The sequence below is a fragment of the Saimiri boliviensis genome, chromosome 3 (genome assembly GCF_048565385.1).
Source record: "Saimiri boliviensis isolate mSaiBol1 chromosome 3, mSaiBol1.pri, whole genome shotgun sequence".
NCBI classification, from domain to species: Eukaryota; Metazoa; Chordata; class Mammalia; order Primates; family Cebidae; genus Saimiri; species Saimiri boliviensis.
In genome coordinates, this window is record NC_133451.1 from 135,963,726 (window position 1) to 135,977,596 (window position 13,871).

At 40.7% G+C, this 13,871-nt stretch overlaps 2 protein-coding genes across 6 annotated transcripts in view; one reads left to right on the forward strand and one right to left on the reverse strand.

The window, feature by feature from the left end:
• TLR2 (toll like receptor 2) overlaps positions 1-13,871 on the reverse strand; it is a 274,882-nt gene that overhangs the window by 228,454 nt on the left and 32,557 nt on the right. For all 4 annotated transcript variants that reach the window (XR_012516971.1, XR_012516973.1, XR_012516974.1 and 1 more), the window contains exons 2-3: positions 12,498-12,597; positions 3,620-3,707 (exon numbers count right to left, since the gene is read on the reverse strand). The gene's annotated coding sequence lies outside the window, so the exon portion shown is untranslated. The remainder of the gene's footprint in view (positions 1-3,619; positions 3,708-12,497; positions 12,598-13,871) is intronic.
• RNF175 (ring finger protein 175) overlaps positions 1-13,871 on the forward strand; it is a 50,706-nt gene that overhangs the window by 33,308 nt on the left and 3,527 nt on the right. For both annotated transcript variants that reach the window (XM_039479136.2, XM_074396805.1), the window contains exons 5-7: positions 3,456-3,563; positions 6,708-6,828; positions 11,887-12,020. In XM_039479136.2, coding sequence (XP_039335070.1) covers positions 3,456-3,563; positions 6,708-6,828; positions 11,887-12,020 — 363 coding nt within the window. The remainder of the gene's footprint in view (positions 1-3,455; positions 3,564-6,707; positions 6,829-11,886; positions 12,021-13,871) is intronic.

Consider the following 13,871-nt stretch of genomic DNA (forward strand, 5'->3'; position numbering starts at 1 on the left):
AGCATATGGTACCTTTCTCCTTCTTAGAAAATATTCTGTTATTTAAGATTTGTGAAAGTGCTCTGAGTTTGGGATGATTCCAAATGTGCTTGTTTTCATCCCCTGGATATAATCTATATTATATTTCTGTAAGAATGGGTCGCCTTTCCACTGTATAATGAATTACCCTACCTAAAGGCAGTGTTTTTGCACACATCAGTTCACGCAATGCAGAGGAATTTTATTATAAGAAATACCCAAAGCTGCCTCATTACCCTTTATGCCTTGCATATATCCACTGGCAAGGGTGCCATGCTGTCTTTCCCATGCCCAAAGCATGTCCTCTCAGCATCTTCCTGCCTCCACAACTCCAAGCCCTGCAGGATAGTCTAAGAGCCAGGAGGCTTCACTGACACTGTAAAGCAAACTCAGCTGCCATTTGAAAAGACAACAGTGAGCAAGGTGAAGTAGGCCCTCTTCTAGATGAGTAGTCAGGATAGAGCTACCATACATAAGAGGCAATAATAGGCCCCAGAATCATCATGGATCTTTGCTTAATTATTGTATTACAGGTGAGTCACATTTTAGCTATCTTCCATTTGGAAGGAGAGGATTTCATTACAGGCTAGGGGAGCTGGGTGAAGAAATCAGCATTGCTGTAGAAGGCAGACCCAAGAGTAGTAGTCTCCAGCACCAGCAGTTTAAAGCCTGCTGTTCCTCTTTGAGAGCACATCAAGCTCTTATTTCAGGTTAGAGTACCCAGAGAAGGGGAAGTGAGTTTCCTCTCAACTACAGTTGGTTTGTCTGGCAAGTAGTGAAGACCAAACTCAGAAACAAGCCACACATGTGGTGGCTCGTGCCTGTAATCCCAGCACTTTGGGAGGCCGAGGTGGTTGGATCAGGGAAGCCTGAGGTCAGGAGTTTGAGACCAGCCTGGCCAACATGGTGAAGCCCCATCTCTACTAAAAATACAAAAATTAGTCGGGCATGATGATGAGTGCCTGTAATCCCAGCTACTCGGGAGGCTGACACAGCAGCATCACTTGAACCCGGCAGCAGAGGTTGCTGTGAGCCAAGATCGTGCCATTGCATTCCAGCCTGGGCAACAGAGCAAGATTCCACCTTAAAAAAAAAAAAAAAAAAAAAAAAGAGGCCACAAGCCACACACTAGCCACAGAGAGCTGGGCTTGATCAGCTTTCTTTTTGGAGGAAATCCGGCCCAAGGCCAGCTTTCCTTTTGGAGGCTGCTCTGAAACAGCTGCACAGTCTCCTATCTGGCTTATCTGCCTTACAGTGTAAATCTTGGTAGGAAGGAAGTTCTGGACTCTACTGTTCCTGAAAACAGTTACCCCCAATAAGCAAGAAAATGGCAGAAAGGGAGCTTGAGATTTGGAAAATCGAATACATCCGTAACAATATGACATATTGAGCATTTAATGTGCCAAGTCAATAAACATCAATACATTAGCTCACACAATCTTCAGAACAACCTTAGGAGCTAGTGTTGTCATCCTCACATTATAAATGAGGCCATCGTAGGAAGAAATGCCAAGTAAATTAACCCAAGTCCCATGGGCAGTAAGCAGCAAAGTCCTGGATCAGACCAAAGAACTACTTGACAGCAAAGCTTCTGCTCCCAAAAGCATGCTAAGGCTTAATTAATTCAACAAACTGCTTTGCACAGAGAAACCCTGCAATGTAAAGGTTATTAGTCCTGGAGCATCTCTAATGCTGACAGAAGTTTGAGAGAGGTCCCTTAAGGCAGGGAGATGGGGTCACCAAGTCTGTATGCAGTTTAAGGAACCATATTCTGGTACTGGCAGGTGCTGGGGGCCCAATAGAGAGGACCTTCTCAGAGCTTGCCTGTTTCTCCACCATTACCACTTTTAGCAAAATAAACTTTCACCTTGATCTAGCTGCCCTGAGCAATGATCTAAGCTGCTAGCACTGACAAATGAAAAGAACTCATGGCTTAAGAGCCACTGTGGCAGAAAGACCCCAAAAGCCTTCTCTGGCTTCCTTTCGAGGCCACACAGCCTCACGGTAATTTAAGCCAATTTAAGACAATGCAGTCCATGCACATTTCTGTGTCAATGTAGCTCACCCCTGCCTACTCCCCCAAGGGGCAAGATCACACCTGTGTGGAGGAGGTGGCAGCACAGATGGTCCCTTAATATCAGTTGCTTAAAGTGCAGAGAGCATTTCACTATAGAAGTGATGTATATGGCAACTCATTTCACGGGCTAGCCCACAACCCAGTTAAACCATAATGTTCAGAAGGTCCCTTCTGACTGGAACTCAATGAAATAGAGTACCTATTAAAATCATATTAAATCTTATGCTAGTAATATCACGGATCTTAAGCATTTAATACCATGACTCCAACAGGGAGTGATCTGGGGAAGGTGAGAGAGTTGGCGATAGGGCTCAGGGATAGGGGGCAAGAGGGTGGGGCTAAATCTCTGGAGCAAGATTCTCAATGTAGTTTGGGGTGACAGGCAGGAAAAAGACTCCAAGAAGATGTGCAGAGAAAGGGTTGTGAGGCAAACAGGGCCTTCTGCCATTGCACACCCTTGTAAGCAGCATTCCAGCCACCTCTTCATTTTCTTTCAGCAACAAAGATAAGCCCCCAGCTTTTCCATCCACCACCTCTTATACCAATGGGCATAGCTCCTCTGCTGTGGCCCACCAGCAATGGAACTGGGCTCCCAACCTCTTCCCCCATCCTCCTAGACATGAAGCTGTCACATGGTCCTTCTTGTAGTTTTTTTCTAAGCCCCTTTACTGTCAGTGAAGAAGGAAACCAGCAGAGGGGAGAGCTTCCTTCTAGATTCTCTCCACTCACCCTCCATCCTCATCCTTTTCCTTCTCCACTTAGACCCTTGGGAAGAAGGAAAGGCCGTGGAAGGAAAGGAAAGAGGCTGGGGCTCTTGTCATTTCATGCCCTGGGCTACGGGAGGGCTCTTTGGGTGGAGGAGAAATGGGATGAGTGCTGAGCCCACTGCTGATGATATCTGTCCTTGGGCGGTGGAGCCGGGGAGAGGCAGCAGAACGAAGAGAAGAAAAACTCCCGGGTAAGAAGGTCTGGACTCCCCTTTGACTTTTCATCCCACATTTTGTTCACCTCTAAGACACTCCTGCTAAAACCACTCCAGGTTAACCCTAAGACCAAATGAGAAGGGGACAGTGTGGGGAGGCAGGGGTGCAGAAAGATTAACCTTTCCTGAGGGCTATTTTTAAGTGAAGCATGTGAGGGACGCAGACAAATTTAAAAAGAATTCACATATGCATATACACAGAAACACGTGCGCATGATAGCACTATTCATAGAATGCTTATTGCTATATACATCTGTGTTCTGTGTGTTATAAATATAATTTTAGAAACTAAAAACTGATTTATAAGACTTTGAAAGAGACAAAATATTTTATAATATTATCATGTTCTGTCTTTTTTCCCCATTTTTCACTCCACAGATTGGTCTACAAATGGTTTCTTCTGATCTACAAACTCAGCTATGCATTTGGTGTTGTGGGCTACTTGGTGATCATGTTTACAATGTGTGGATTCAATCTGTTTTTCAAGTAAGTATCTCCAATTAAGACATTAATATCTCCAAGCAGTTGCTTGGAGCACTCACCCGGTCATGTTCTCTCAATCCGGAAGCATTCGGCACTACGATTTTCCACGCACCAGGTTTTATAGTAGTTATCCACACAGAGTTGAGTCTGTGGAAAAGCAATAGAAAGGGAAGAAAGGATCACCCTACAAAATAATTTTTTTAAATTAGGACCTTTAAGGAGATTTATATTTGGTCTGCCAATTTAAAAGATTACTATTGATTAACAGTAGACCTACAAATGTGCTACAATGATTCTTACTGAACTATATTTCTCTTCTACATAGTTCTCAGGTGCCTAGATCTCCTTTTATATCTATCTTCTTATCTAAAATCTCTAGAATTATGTTGTCCAATATAGTAGCCACTAGCTCATGTGACTACTGTACACCTAAAAGTATAAAATACATACTGAATTTCAAAGACTTACATAAAAAACATTTTTATATCAATTACATTTTGAAATGACAGTATTTAAATATATTGATGGGATTAATTTCATCTGTTTTTCTAAATTTTTAAATGCATCTACCAGAAAATTTAACATTATATTTGTGGTTGTATTTCCATTGGACAGCATGGCTCTCTTGAATTTGGTTTCTGATATTCATGAAACGCCTTGTATTGGGGATAGTTGGAAAAGGAGGAAAAGTGAGTGCTTAGAAATTGCAAGAGACTGGGTACCGTGGCTCATGCCTATAATCCCAGCTACTTGGAAGGCAGAAGTGGGAGGATTGCTTGAGGCCAGGAGTTCAAGACCAGCCTGGGCAACATGGCCAGACCTCGTCTCAACAAAAATTTTAATTGGAAAAAATATATAAGCTGGGAAACCAAATAAATAAAAAAGATTTGAAGGATAGAAAACATGTCAATATCTATTGTTTAATAGAGGGGAGTTTTAAAAAAGAAATTGAAAGAGAAAGGTGTAAAAGAGCAAGAAAGTCTGGGGAGAAATAAAGTAAGCTGAGATAATCACATCTTTGACGAAGAGCTACGCTCCCACTTAAGGTGGTTGCTGAGACATGCCGTCAATGGCATTCTCACAGGCACAACCGAGGCTGAGTAACCAGCCTGTGTCCTGGAAAGGGGACTGTAGACATACCACACGTACAGCTATAGAAAGCAGCTCAAATACAAATTCCCCAGAATAGCTCTCACATCGAAGTTACTCCAAACTTCCGGGACCACAACAGAAACTGAAAAGCAGAGATCATCAACCCTTTAATCAGAAAATAAGAAAGGCAATTGGATGGAGAGTCAGCCCTCAGGGAAAGGGCTCTTCCTATGGCAGCATAGCAATCTGATTTTATAAGCATTTTATAAAACTTTCAGAATGGGAGTAGCTAATATTTTCTAGCAGGAAAGGGGTGGAAAGTAACTGTACAGATCTATATTGCTAGGTTAGGAAATAGAAAGACACTGTAATGTCTATTTTACCATACTGTCTATACTGGTTTATTTTGGTGAATGTAAAATACTCATAAGGATTTTTATGAAATCACTGGGAATTACAGCTGTTCCAAGACTACTACCTCATAAGATTTCACGATCCTTATTCATGAATTTTCCTACAGTAAGGCATACCAAGAACTTAACCCTTTAGAAAAGGAACTATTTTGTTTCACTACTTGAAGATTATTATTGTATTAAGCTTTGTTCCTAGTTAGCCACAAGTGTGTTACTGTACTTTTTAATCAATAAAATTATAAATACTTCCTGGACATGAAGGGAAGATACTGCTCATTTAGCCCACTGTCCACATTCTCAGATATACCCAGACAAATCCTGAAAGGAGGCAGCTACCACCTATGTTGGAAGTCTCAGTTCATATCACCAAAAAATCTGTATCTTCTAAATCTACAAAGCTGTCCACCTTTACCATTTCTTCCTACAATGAGCAGAAAACAGAGACAAACTACCCAACTCTTGTCCACACTTTCCTCCCTTTCCTGAATCAGTCAGAAACCAAGGCTCACCACTGATATTTGAGATTGTTTTATAGATAGAGCAAACCAAATATGCAATTATTTAGATTCATAAATTAAATTTAGGGCAAATCATTCACTTTTAAAAGAGACCTTTCCCTTAAGGAAAAAAAAAAAAAAAACTGGGCAGGGGGATGATCATAAAGAATCCTGGTGTAATTGAAATATGATTCAACTTGCAAAAAGTTTTTTTCAGTTAATACATAGCAACTCTGGCATGGTAACCAAGGGCTTCAAAATGTGAGCTTGCTTTGTGGCTTTGTGAGGTACCAATTGCCGCATCAAGCAAATAATGTTTTCTAAGTCTCCATGTTTTCACATGCAAAGTCGGGGTGATAATATCTATCTCATGCACTTGTTAGGAAAGATCAGTGGAAAGCATTTTATAAAATCTAAGTTCTACAGCAGACATACTCAATCCTTGCTGTATTAAAGAATCAATCACAAAAAAAAAAAAAGAAAAAAGAAAAAGAATCAATCACTTGACAAACTCTTTAAAAATACCGCTGTCCAGAGGTTTCAGTGAGCCAAGATCGCGCCACTGCACTCCAGCCTGGCGCCTGGTGATGGAGTAAGATTCTGTCTAAAAAAATAATAATAATAATAATAATAATAATAACACTGTCCAGACCCCACCCCAGATCAAACTAAACTCCAGTCCTTGGTGGTGGGCCCATGTGTCAATGAGCTTTTAAATCTTCCCAGGTGATTCTAATCTATGTTTAGGGCTGAGAACTTTTGCTCTAGTGGTTCTTAATGTTAGCTGCCCATTGGAGTTACTGGGGTGTGGCCTGGAGATGGAAACTGTTATAAGCTGCTGAGGTCTACCTGAAGCTGAGCCTGAAACCACTGGTCTGAGTGAACTTGTCTAGGCACTGCGGTCCTCAGAAGCGCTTGAAGGCTATCTCAAGAATTCCTTCTCCAGTTGGCACTGAGTGCTACAATTTGAGGGATTTTTAGAGAATTTTAAATTCTTTTATTTAAGAAAATAAAAATCAAACAAATAAATGGAAAAAAAATTACCACAAGGTTCTCTTAGATGCTATCACAGGAAATATTTTCCAAACTCCAGCTGTTTAGAAATATGCCACATTCTTATTTCCTTATATTGCTGTTTTCAATAGAATCAAAGCTAGAGATTCCATGGATTTTGGCATTGTGTCTTTGTTCTATGGCCTCTACTATGGAGTAATGGGGAGAGACTTTGCCGAGATCTGCTCAGACTACATGGCTTCCACCATAGGGGTAAGTGTTGCTTTCATTCTCTGAAACCATTTACGACACATGGAGAAATGGTCTCATCTTATGTGTCTGCATTAGAAATAAATAAGTCTTTCTCCATATACTGATTATCATTCCCTTTGGAACTATTTTGGTTCACCTAGCCCATTGCTCCCTGGATTCTCCTTGCATCAAAAACATTCTTTGTTGATTAATTGGAAAATACACGTCTTATGCATATAGACTGCTTGTGAAATAAGGCATTTGTTAAAATGAAATATGTGAATTATTTGTGTTATTGTATCTAGCATACTCCAATTGCCAACATTTAAGGATTAGTAAAACATTAATAAAAATTATAACCTTTTAGCTCTGTCTGAAACCCTGCCTTATGCAAATAAAAACTATATTTGATACTGCATAAAACAGTTCAGAATCAACAGTGCCTCTGGGTAATACTTACCACAAATACCAGTTACATTATATAGCATCTGAAGAAGTGGAAGATACAAAAAGTGTGCTAGATATATTCCGACTCTATATCGTTACCTAGAATATTTTTATTCCCTGACAGTTGTTTTTCTTTTCTTTTTTTGAATTATTTTAAGATTAAAATTCAGAATGGACGTAATTTCTAGTTAGATGTATTCCTGATTCTGGTATCAGGGGCATTTATCTGTGTCTGACTCAAGCATATCTCTTAAAAACTTACAAACTAAGGGCTCTAGGGATGGCTTAGTTTCAAGAATTCCACATCTCTGTCCTCTGTTTCTCTTGGTACACTGACAGATGTGACATACAAAACCACTATAAAGCAAAGACATGGAAACAACCCAAATGCCCATCAGTGTTAGACTGGATAAAGACAGTGTGGTATATATACACCATGGAATACTATGCAGCCATAAAAAGGGATGAAATCATGTCCTTTTCAAGGACATGGATGGAACTGGAAGCCATATCCTCAGCAAACTAACACAGGAACAGAAAACCAAACACTGCCTGTTCTCACTTGTACATAGGAGCTGAACAATGAGAACACATGGACACAGGGAGGGGAACAACGCACACTGGGGCCTGTTGGGAGAGGGAGAGGGAGAGCCAGGTATTAAGAGCCAATGGCTGGCTGGGCATGGTGGCTTATGCCTGTAATCCCAGCACTTTAGGAGACCAAGGTGGGTGGATCACAAGGTCAGGAGTTCGAGACCAGCCTGGCCAACATAGAGAAACCCCATCTCTACTAAAAATACAATAAATAAATAAATAAATAAGACTAATAGCTAATGCATGTGGGTCTTAATACCTAGCTGATGGGTTGATAGATGTAGCAAACCACCATGGCACACATTTACCTATGTAACAAACCTACACATGTGTTCCAGAACTTTAAATTAAATTAAATTTAAAAAAGAAGAAGGCTGGACGTGGTGGCTCATGTCTGTAATCCTAGAACTTTGGGAGGCTGAGGCAGTAGGATCATAAGGTTAGGAGTTTGAGACCAGCCTGACCAACATGGTGAAACCCTGTCTCTACTAAAAATACAAAAATTAGCCAGGCATGGTGGCACATGACTGTAATCCCAGCTACTCAGGAGGCTGAGGCAGAAGAACCACTTGAACCTGGGAGGTGGAGGTTGCAGTGAGCCGAGATTGTGCCACTACACTCCAGCCTGGATGACAGAGCGAGACCCTGTCTCGAAAAAAGAAAGAAGAAAGAGAGAGAGGAGGGGAGGGAAGGGAAGGGAAGGGGAGGGAAGGGGAGGGGAGGGGGGGAAGGGAAGGGGAGGGAAGGGGAGGGGAGGGGAGGAAGAGAAGGAAGAGGAGAGGAGAGAGAAGAGAAGAGAAGAGAGGAGAGGAGAGGAGAGAAGAGAAGAGAAGAGAAGGAAAAGAAAGAAAGAAAGAAAAGAGAAAAAGAAAAAACAGTGTAAGTATCAAGAAAAGGGTGAACTTTTGGACTGTTGTCTCCATTTCTGGAGCAGGACCTAAGTGGCTATGACCTTGATTTCCTCCCCACCACGTTTGTCCTTCGCTCCACCGTAGGGTCTATCTTACTCATTCCCTAAAGCCTGCAGCCCAAATTCTGTGGTGAAATGCTGGAACAATACAACTGCCTTTCTTATAAGGTTTAAGGTGAGCACAGGAAGGAGCATTTTTATTCCCAGTTTCCCCAACAAAAAAAACAGAAGTTATACCCCTTGGAAAATTCCCAAGGCCTCTTGTGTTTATGGACAGAAAAGGATAATTAGAATTATATGTGGCTGTTTTCAAGTGGACCAGGAAGAAGAGACCTCGCCTGGCAAGACAACCAAGTCTTTAAGCACCAGCTTTTGGGAAACTTCTCACCTGATCCAGCCCGACCAGTCCTTAACATCTTGTCATCCTGTCTGTTTATTCCAGCTATCAAATCTATACAAACCACTGCTTCAAGCCTTTGGTACAGTCACCGGTGACTTGGATTAATAAGGGGTGTGTGTTTGTATGTGTGTATGCACAGACACCTGTGCATGGGCTTGGGACTGAGGTAAGGAGATACAATCTCCATTCCCATATCAGTGCCTAAGCCCCACACCAGAGCAAGTCAGTCAGAATCTCTGGGAGTAGAGCCAATGCATCTGCTTTGCTTTAAAAAGAAAAAAAAAAAAGAGAGAGAGAGAGAGAGAGAACTCCTTAGGAAAAGGAATGAGCTATTGAGCCACCAAAACCATGGGGCGAATCTTTTTTTTTTTAATTTAAAGGACTTTAATAGAGCAATGAATGATTCACAAATCAGGCAGTCCCCAGAATCACAGCAGATTCACAGAGACTCCAGGGATGCCTTGTGGTCAGAATAAATTTATAGACAAGAAAAGAGAAGTGACATACAGAAATTGGAAGTGAGGTACAAAAACAGCTGGTTTGGATACATGTTGGTGTTTGCCTTATTTGAATAAGGTTTGAATACCAGGGGGGTGAATCTTAAATGCATATTGCTGAGTGAGAGAAGCCAGTCTGAAAAGGCTCCATCCTGTATCACTGCATTTATATGATTTTAGAAAAGGCACAGCTATAGAGTTGCTAGACAGATCCATGGTTACCAAGGCTTTAGGGAAAGAGCATGATTGAACAGATAAAGCACAGGAAATGTAGAGTGGTGAAACTCTTCTGTGTGATACAATAATGGTGGATACATAACATTATATATTCGTCAAAATCCATAGAAAGTGTGAACCTTAAATGTATGCAAACTTTAAAAATAATTTAGGAAGACAGAGAATCCAAGGATAGAATTCAGATCATACCAAAAGAATCTAACCATATTACAAATGTATGAAATAACCTCATTGAAAGGGGTGGGGAAAAAAGGTGCTAACCTAAATAACTTTGAATTGAATGGAGATCATAGGACCAAAAACAAAAGAAACTGTCATAAGCACTGTACTCTAGTTAAACTGTTGCTGTCAAGGCTATGGGCTAGTAATGTTGATACCACCATACATGTATTCTGTAATTGTTTAGCTAAATATATATATATATATATATATATATATATATATATATATACATGGATACATGAAATATTTACAGATATGTGTATGTGTGTGTGTGTGTGTGTGTGTATCTGTGTGTGTGTGTGTGTGTGTGTGTGTGTGTGTGTACAGATAAATTCCTTGCTCTGTCAGCTAAGAGGTGCTGGGGCAATGACACCCCAGCAATAATGAGCATACCTAGTGTCCAGATCTTGTTTTCGAATATTATTCTACAATGAAACAAACTGGGCTCCTTGAAGAAATGGCTGAATATAGGTCCAGGCAAGGAATATACAATATAAGCCTGGAGCATCTCATAGTGACCAAAAGCAAGAAAGTGCTAAAAACAAAATAACTCCACAATGATTGGGAATATGTCAAAGAGACACAGGAGCCAACTGAAAGAGCTCCCAATGGCCAAAGCTGGAATTTGAGCAAGAAAATAGTAATAGTAGTAGTATTGGGTTATAACCCAAAGCATAAAATAAATATCCATGAGTCCACATTGATATCAATAAATGATTGAATAAATAAGTGGAATAGTCAAATCTGTGCAGAAGAATTCCACATAATTTATAGAGATTCTCCCTCCCTCAGGAGGTTATGATGATTAAATCTGAGAGTCAATTTGCCCAGGCTATGACACCCAGTTGTTTGCTAAAAACACTAGATGAAATGTTACTGTGAAGGTATTTTGCAGATATGATTAATATATATAATCAATTGACTTTACATGAAGGAGATTACCCTTAATAGTCTATGTAGACCTCAGCCAATCAGTTGAAGACCTTAAAAGAAAAAACCGAGGTTTCCTAGAGAAAAAGGAATTCTGCCTCAAGACTGCAACATCAATCCTACCAGAGTTTCCAGCCTCCTGGCCTGCCCACCTGCCCTGCAAGTTTCTGACTTGCCCACAAATGTATGGGCCAATTCCTTAAAATCAATCTAATAATAATAATAGGGAAACTGGGTATGTGGTATATAGCCAATCTCTGTACTATTTTTATATCTTTTCTTTAAATCTAAAACTATTATAAAATAATCTTTTTTAAAAAAAAAATAGCTTCCTAGAGATTCTAATATGCTGCCAGTGTTGAGAACCAATGCTTATCCACAGTACTGGAAGATGCAGATATCCTAAGGTAAAATTCCAAATACATTGCCTTCCAATGGTGATCACTCAGCATGCACCCAATAAAAACATGGGGATTTAAATGACAGAGAGATGCCTAGGTGTACTCCAGAGATCTGAATCAGAACCTTCAGGAGAATAAAGGGAAGGGCCAATCTATGGATAAAGTCAAAGGATAAAAACGATTCCTATGAAAGGATTCCTAAGTGTGGAAGTTAGATGAGAGCTTATAATTGGCAGTGTGCTTTGGGTCTATTTGGAATTCAGTGGGTTTTTCCCAGAAACCTTAACACCTCTGTAGCATTCTTCCTACAGGAAAAGGGGTCTCTCATTCTAAACCAGCTTAGAAGCAGTGCCTGTCCCAGTGCCTGGCAGTGGTTTCCTGCATTCCGAGAGTGGCATGTGCTCTCCTTTCCAACCATGCTCTGTCCATTTCCTCTGATAGTTCTACAGTGTCAGCGGGATGCCTACAAGGAGCTTATCAGACAACATCTGTGCAGTCTGTGGGCAGAAGATTATTGTGGAGCTTGATGAAGATGGGCTCATTGAAAACACCTACCAGCTTTCCTGTAATCATGTGTATCCTTTTTAAAAGAAATCGTTTGGCCTTCATCAAGCCTCCTTCTTTCCTCCCTCTCCCCCTTCTGTCCCCATCTCCTCCATCTTGGTAACCTTCCATCCCCAAACCCCAGTCCTCTATCCTTTAGCCCAGTCTTTCTTTTTGAGTCTCTCTGTTTGTCCCTGCTGATTAATGAACTGCTAATTAAGGTGAACCTCCTCCTCCTCCAGTAATTTTTAAAGAGGACTCTTAATGCTACATAGACAGGAAGGCAGCAGCATCTGAGCAGGGTGCTAGTGGGGAAATAGGTTGAAGTCGTATGTGAGCAGATAGCCAAGAATGACCAGGGAAAGAAGGATTTTGGAGGTGAGAAAAAGAGTGAAGTTAACAGGTGCAGGGGAGAACTTAAGACTAGCCAGGTGGAGCCACAGGTCTGAATCTTAGCAGACAAAGAAATACACAGTGTACTTTGCCTAGAAATAATCCTAGGAACCTACCTGTGGCAATAGCAGTCTTGTGGGCAGCCAAGGGAGGAAACCAAGCCTTCTTCGCAGCTTCAGTCTTCAGAAGAAGATATGGCCACAGGCAGCAAGACACCTTGGATTACAAAAGCAGGGAGCAAAATTTGGACCTTTGTTCTTGGACCATTTGGCTCCTCTACCAATGGGTTCTATCCCAAATAGCTATCCATTGGCTAAGGGATCTTCAGATGACAGGTACCAGAGAGCCTAGGCCTGGAAACCAGCATTCCATGGGAACTCCAGTAACCATTAAGGAAAGCCTCAAGGTGCTGAAAAATGCTGACATAGAGACCCCTAAACAAATCAACCTTTGCTACCTGAATATGTTTGGATACTACTTTTGCTGTGGATACCAAAATTAGGCTTAGGTTAGCCAATAATCAGTATTCTAATTATTCCTAAATACAAAAAAGGGCATCATTTATCTTTATTTTATAGTACAGTATAAATTTAATAATGTCATCACTATGTACCCAGTCAGTTCAAAGCCCTAGCATTATGAGATGGTTAAACCATCTGTCTTTTGCCTAAAGCCCACTTAATTTAGCCAGTCATACTTCAGTGTGCAGTACCTATGATTCAATTCTGTTTAATCTGGAAAGCTTCCACTTATTCAATCCTGAGCATAAAACCTGGACCAAATGCATCTCAAAAGTAATAAGAGCCTTTACTCCAACATTTAAGCCTTAAAATCGTAAGGGAAGAAACACAAAGATACCCCATATGGATTGCTATAGTTGGTTTTTTTCAGTGTGATACCTTTCCCAAAAAAAAACTGATTCTTTGTAGCAATTTTCCAAGTCTGGCCCTAGTTTTCAACATGAATTACTTTTCAAATGTTGGAACAGAGCCCCTTCTGCCATTTGCAAGTGGAAATATTTTCTCTCTCTACCTTTAAAAGCCCTGAGGGATTGTTGCACATGTGTGCATATATAATCTAAAATGTAGTTGCCTTTCAATTCGCTTTTCAGGGAGTATTATTAATGGCCCATTTTAGCATGAGTCGTATTAGTGAGAAATGGGCAAATATTAATGAGTCCTATTAACAAGGATGGGTTATCTGAGTCTTGCTCTGCAGCAGTTCTGCCAGTGTGGAGATTTTTCGGCCTTGAGATTTTGAAGATGAAAAAGAACATTAGAGAGAACGTGGACATTTCAGTGCTGGCTCAATGGCCCCTGAATTCTATACCTCTGTGGAAGATGGGGCTGTATTCCAGCCCTTTTGAATGAAAGGCTGTATGCATTATGGTTCAAAATCTTTGTAATAAGATACCACTTTATTTTAAAGCATATTGCAAAAATGACCCCAATTCCAAGAACATAAAATAATGGAAACTCTTAGTTACATTG